Raw genomic sequence first — 6,729 nt, 5'->3', positions numbered from 1 at the left:
GTAGGGGAGTTATAAAGCAGTGGAAGGGAAGCAGATATGGTATTCCACAGGATTAATTTTTTTGTGGTGTGTTTATAAGAAATTCCATCCTCATTTCTCTTACAAAAGCCTAATGTTTGTATGGTCAGTTTAAATATTTGCTGCAGCGAAAAACAGACTGACTTTTTATTCCCACATCCTGCAGTGATTTTCACTATAGCAAAAACCTTTGGTTAGCTGTAGTTTGGATTTGGTACAAACATAAGAAAAGTGAGGTTGAAAACCTTTTCTGAGAATGGGGAAAAAAAAGGATACAAGGAAGAGTGGACCTGTCACTTCTGGCAGAAGTGTTGTCTTATTCTGACTCGAAGAAATGGGTCATAAGTTACTGCCTTAATAGGGCTATGACAGCTTGCGTAAGTGTGGTGGCTTGCCTGTGTTTGTACCTGAAGGGATGTTAACTTTATCATACATGTTGAGGTTGATTATTTCTTTTGGTTGAATCTCTTTTGCCATATATCATTGGAACGTTGGAGGAGTGGATGAGATTTGGAAACATCAAATATTAGATGCACATCTTACACAGGACTTGTTAAACCTCTGTAGGTAGTTGTGCTCAATTAGGCAGAATGAAAAATAAAGATAGCATTTACCCAGTCTCTGTGAAAACTGGACATAAAGTTCAGGATGCTCTGTCTGGTGGTTATCTAAGAACCATACTGCCCTTTTGACCTCATTTAGGCTATACAGGCTGTACCTTGTTTTTTCACATTTTGCTGTCTTTGGTCATTTTAAGAATAGATAACTGAATTTTGTTATGAGGTAAATATGAAAAAAATGTCTAATAGTTATTTTCTTTATCATTCTAGCATTGATACATTAATGTCTTCTGATAAAGAAGAGGACCCAGATGTTATTCCTGAAGATAGCAGTTTGCTAACTCTTAAGTATGTTGTTATGGTACACTCAGGGGACCCTTACTTGGGGTGGGGTGGAAAACAAGCACTAAGGTATGACTGGCTGCTTGTTCCCTTTCCAGGCAATGGTGTACTTGCTGATGCAGTGTACAGAAACACTCTGAAGACAGAAACACCAGTTAATGATAGGATAATTGGTATAAGCGTTCTGTTTGAATGTTACTTAGAAATTAAAGCATACAGAACATGCCATCTTTGTTGTTGGAAAAGCTTAGGATGTATGGACCTAGGTACTTTGGAACTAGCACATAAATTTGGAGTGTACAGGGTACTTCTCATAATCATGGGTGTGAGGTTCCTCCGAAGTCTTGTGCAACGTGTCTGTAGATCTTAGCTCTGGTAACCCGTGGTCACGTTGTAACAGCCAGAGTGTAAGTACTGGAGCTGTGGACAGATAACCTGTTTATCTGAACCCATTGTGTGCAGAATTCATTGGTATTAGTGGTGCATTGCAGAGGTTAAGCAATACATGTTAAGTTTCTCTCAGTGAACTTCAAACTCATCTTTGGCCAGCTCAGGCCTTTGCTGTACTTTGCATATATATTACTAATGTAAAGAAAAGTGTTAAGATTGTGATCAGTGTTAAGTCTGACTGTTACTGAAAACCTTTAGGAAGGTCTGGGGGGTAAATAGACTTGTCCTGGAAGTTAAGAAGGATTTGATGCTCATGCAGTGGTTAAATACATGTGTTTTAGTAGGCATTTTATGTATGATACTCTTTCATCTACAAGTTATACTGATTTTTTTAAAGCATCTGTGCCATGAAGCTGAGAATATATGTGGGTTGGGTTTTTTTCTGGTGCTTTGCTTGAACATGAATTGAATTTTTTTGAAGTGGGAGGGATAGCTGAAACAGCTTACTCAAAGGTGGCAAAGTGTTCTTTCCTGGAAGAGCCTCTTCAGACAACATTTTGCTGTTTTTTTCCTGAAAGTGTAAAACTGCCCACAACAAGCCTGTAATTTTTTCAAAAGGGGAAGGCAAAACACAGGCTGGAATCCAAAGCCTGGCCTGTGTACTATCAGATTTTGTGGGAGTCAGGACACAGAGTATTTTAAGTTAGTCTGTCATACTAAAACAGACAGGAATTCTGCTGTTTGAAAGCTGCTCCGTAGTAGCTTGTGTCATTTTAAAGTACACCTCGAGATTCTGCATGAAAGTCATTGAATGAAATTTTGTCTTGTTTTCCTGCCTCTCAGAATTAGAAAGAAGGCCTTAGGGAGAAGAGAAGAAACAATCATTGTGGATCGGGCTTGCAGACAAGAAACTCTTGCCTATGAGATGGTGAGTTCCCTGTCGTCTCTTGGCTCTCCAGACAGCCAAAATCCAACTTCTGGTTGTTCTTTTTTCATCACTATGAATCTTCATACACTGTAAATGTTTGCAGGTGATTGACAAGATTAAAGACACTTTATAGAAAGATAGGATAGGAAATCTGCTCTTACAGCCTGTTAGTACTGAGCGCAGTAAGAAGGAACTCCGGCTCATTCCCACTGTATGGCTGCTTTTATTTGGTTGATACTAAAGCATTGTGTAGGGAGCAAGTCTGCTGAGCATTGTGTGAACCTACCATGATGCTGGATGAAATGCATAATGCTTTTGCTCATGGAAAGTCCTGTGTTGGAAAGGGTAAATGGTTGTGAGCTAGTTTCTGTAGGGCTGAAACAGGAACACTGTAGCAGCATGGTGGCAGTAAATTCCTAATTCTGAGCTTTGTAACCCAAGTTTCTCAGCCATTATGAACTGTCAGGAACCAGGAGTGTAATAATCAGCCCCTTGAAAGCCATACTGGAATTGCTTCAACTATGCTTAGTACCCCCATTTTTTAATGATTTCTTCACAGCAATTGAAGTCCTAAACAGGAAAACTTGATTTCATAAATTTTCATAGATCCATAGCATTCTAGGTCAGTGTTTGTCAAGCCAAGAGTTGCAATGCCCCCTTATATGTGAAAGCCAGGGGTGGTTTAGGCTGGATATTAGGAAGATATTTTTTACACAGAGAGTTCTCAGGCATTGGAATGGGCTGCCCGGGGAGGTGGTGGATTCACCATCCCTGGAGGTTTTCAAGATGAGACTGGATGTGGCACTTAGTGCCATGGTCTAGTAACCGCAGTAGCATTGGACTTGATCTTTGAGGTCTCTTCCAACTCGGTTGATTCTATGATTCTATGAAGAGCATTTCAAAGCCTTAAGTGTGGAAGTTGGTAGCAGCTGTGTTCCATGAGGGCAAAATGAGAGCAGGCCCTAATTCCTTTATGCAGGGCTTCTGAATATTCAAGAACTAGCCAGCTATCTTGTAAGAAAGCTAAGAAATGAAGGGACATGCTTGAAACTGGTCATTACAGTCATTGCAGAATTAAAGTTTCTCACCTTTCCATCTTGGAGGAAGTAGGCTGTTACCAATTCAGAAGGCTACATGGTCAAAAATGAGTTAGAACAGCATTTCTTGGACTTTTATGCAGAGGCTGTGACATGTAAGTGTTTTCTAATATATCTGTGTGTATGTGTGTATTTTTCCAGGAGTCACATGCAATTGGAAAGAGACCAGACAATCCAACAGATCTAGTTGAGGAGGGAGAATTACTTTTAACTCTGAACATCTTCTATCCTGTTATATTTCAGAAGGTTGGTGCTAGATTTTCTAGGTTATATTCTAATGTCTCTTCTCTACTCAGGTAACATCTTGCTTTCACAAGCAGTTAAAATCAGTGAGTCCACTGAAGGAGTGTGGTAAACCCTTCAACTGTGGTAATTTCTTTCAGAATCTGGCTCTCATTCTGCTAATGGTTTACAGAAGGAAATTTTTACAATAATTACTCAGTAGTTAATTTATTTCACAGAAAGCTAAAAATCTGAAACTAATACACGAAAACTAAAGTACTCTCTCTAGATTTGGGATAAGCATGCTCAGACTTTCTGTCTTTCCTGCTCTTTCTGTTGGAGGATGTGCCTTTGAGTTTCTGAATAAAACCAATACCTGTCAGTCTTGGGAGAGGCTGAGATGAGAGGCAGTTTAAAATCTTGTACAGAGAAGTGATGTGCCATGTGCTGCCATTACTGACCTTAAGGTGTCAGCTGAAGAGCAGTCCTGATGCTGATAAGGGATAATTTATCTGAAGCTTGTATGCTGTTTCCTTTGTAGCATAAAGATCACAAACCCTATCAAACAGTCCTTGTACTGGGCAGCCAGAAGCTCACTGAGCTGAGAGACTCGATTTCCTGTGTCAGTGACCTCCAGATAGGTGGTGAGTTCAGCAGTCAACCAGATCAAGCACCAGAGCACATCAGCAAGGTAAAACTTTCTATGTGGAATCCTCTACATGTATAGCAGTTTTGAAAACATATGGGAAAGAGGGAGATAGTTTTGTTTTGGTTTGTTTTTCCTTCAACACTAATTTCAGTTGCATTGGTTCTGCCTGTTGGTTGCACTGCAAGTAAATACTTCCTAGTGGTATTGCCAGAATGGCCTGTTTTGTGCAATGTCAAGAAAATCATTAATGCCACTACTGGGAAATAGTAACACTGTCAGTGAGTTCTTGTGTAGATGTGTCCCTGTGGACTTACTTTATTTTTAGTCATATTCTAAAACAGCAGAGTTAATGACCAAGTGTACCCCCATGCTTTTTTGTTTGTAATTTGATGCTGGTCAAAAGTAGGGATGAAGGTTATTACCCTCTCCCACAATTACCTGGTGTTCTCTGGAGATGAGGTAAAGAAGTCAATAAAGAAAAAGTACTCTAGTTGAAAATATTGAAGTTGCATCATTTTGCTAATACATTATATGACATACATCACAGACATGACATTATATGTCATAGCACAGAATGGTGGAGGTTGAAAGTGACTTCTGGAGGTCACCTGGTCCAACCCCTCTGCTCAAGCCATTTAAAAAGGACCATGTCCAGGTGTTTTTTGTCTGTCTTCAAGGATGGAGGTTGCACAACCTCCTGGGCAACCTCTGTCAATGTTCAGTCATCTTCACAGTAAGGAAGTGTTTCTTGAGGTTCAGGAGCAACTGTTTGTGTTTCAGTTTGTGCCCACTGCCTCTGGTCCTGTCACTGGGCACCACTAACATGAGCCCAGCCTCATCTTCTTTGCACCCTCCCGAGAGGTATTTGTGTCTTTTGATAAGATTCCCCCCACCCCGAGCTTTCGCTTCTTCATGCTTATCACTCCCAGCTCTCTCAGTCACTCCTTGTAGGAGAGATGCTACAGTCCTTTCATCCCCATGACCCTTGTGGGACTTTGTCTCCAGTATGTCCATGTCACTGACGTGCTAAGTAGCCCAGAAGTGGAGACAGGACTTCAGGTGTGACCCCACTAGTGTGGAGGAGAGCTGAAGGCTCTCCTGCTGGCAGTACTTTGTCTGATGTAGCACATGATCCCATCTGCCATCTTTGCTGCAAGGACACGTTGTTTGCTCACGTTCATTTTGGGGTTCACCAGGACACCATGCCCTTTTCTGCCAAGCTGTTCTCCAGCTGGGCTGCCCCCAGCATAGAGTGGTGTATTGGCTTGTTCCTCCCCAAGGACAGGACCTTGCACTTCTTCCTCAACTTCGTGAAGTTCCTGTTGGCCCATTTCTCCAGCCTGTTGAGGTCCCTCTGTGTGGGAGCAGGATTGTCTGGTGCATCAGCCACTCCTTCCGATTTTGTGTCAGTGGAAAACTTCCTGAGGGTGCAGTCTGCCTCATCAGCCAGGTTACTAATGAAGATGTTTAACACAACTAGACCTAGTATTGACTCCTGGGGTACACTGCTAGTTACTAGCCTCCAACTAGGCTTAGTTCCACTGATGATCACTTTGGGGCTGCCAGCTGTTCTGGCAGTGTTATATATCTGAGAGAAGCCAGAGGATGTTATGTATTTGCATACATAATAGTGGAAAGATGGCATATTCTTGTTTAAGAAGACTGAAAGACATCACAGTTACTAATTTCATTTATGTAAAGTAAATTGAAAAATTCTTGTACCGCTGTCTAGTAAAGGATTAGCTGGTTAGTTCCAAGACTCTCCTCCTGGGTGTAGAGAGGAGTCATATGAGAACAGTCCTGGCATCAACAGGGTTGAGATGAGGCTTACTCGAATCAATAATTTCCCCAAAGTAAGTGTAAGCCACCATGCCTAGCCTCCCAGCAGGAGCTCTTAATGAGTGGTGTGCTTTTATTCCATTTATTTGTTTTCCTCAGCTGTGAATGTGACTTGCATTGAAGTGTGTGATAATTCTTCATAATAAAATTAGCCTGTTGCTTCAGCAAATAGGTAATAACAGTCAGTGGGGCTGAGTTTTCTTTTGCAGTCTGTGGTGGACGTGGCGCCATGACCTGCCAGAGGTGTGCTGGTTTTTCCAAATAGAAGAAAATACTTCTGACCAATTTAAGAATCCTAGAGGCTGATTTAAATCAGAATGGTACTATGAGACTCTGCAGGGAAGAGCTGTGTAACTAAACTGTTGCCAGCTTTTGCTTCCTTTGAAGTACAGTTTGAGTACCCAGGTGGAGCAAAAGGATCAAGTTGCTGCTCTCATTGGTTAGGTAGACGAGTGTAGCTTGTCAGCAGATTCAGAAAGAGTAAGAGATACTTTTTTTTGATTTTACTGGCATAAATGGCCGCATTGATTTCCTGTTGCTTTGGGTTATGTGATTTTATTCTTGGCTTTTTCTTCATTTGGCAATGATTCATGGATGAAATTTAACAAGTCCAAATGCTGGATTCTGCAACTAGGATGGAATGGCACTGAGCACAAGTATGAATGGGGAGAGGAGTGGCTGGAG

General features: G+C 41.4%; 1 protein-coding gene across 1 annotated transcript in view; it reads left to right on the top strand.

Annotated features, from left to right (window-relative positions):
• Window positions 1–848: 848 nt before the first annotated feature.
• The window catches only part of SNAPC3 (small nuclear RNA activating complex, polypeptide 3, 50kDa), a gene marked incomplete at its 5' end in the record, with an annotated part of 14,059 nt that continues 8,178 nt past the window's right edge, over window positions 849–6,729 (top strand). The window contains 4 exons of the mRNA XM_009075789.1: window positions 849–926; window positions 2,154–2,238; window positions 3,477–3,581; window positions 4,099–4,248. Of these exons, the coding sequence (XP_009074037.1) occupies window positions 849–926; window positions 2,154–2,238; window positions 3,477–3,581; window positions 4,099–4,248 (418 nt within the window). The remainder of the gene's footprint in view (window positions 927–2,153; window positions 2,239–3,476; window positions 3,582–4,098; window positions 4,249–6,729) is intronic.

The sequence above is a fragment of the Acanthisitta chloris genome, unplaced genomic scaffold, assembly GCF_000695815.1.
Source record: "Acanthisitta chloris isolate BGI_N310 unplaced genomic scaffold, ASM69581v1 scaffold16325, whole genome shotgun sequence".
NCBI classification, from domain to species: domain Eukaryota; kingdom Metazoa; phylum Chordata; class Aves; order Passeriformes; family Acanthisittidae; genus Acanthisitta; species Acanthisitta chloris.
The sequence above is the reverse complement of the archived record's forward strand: the minus strand, read 5'-3'. Positions and strand labels throughout refer to the sequence as shown.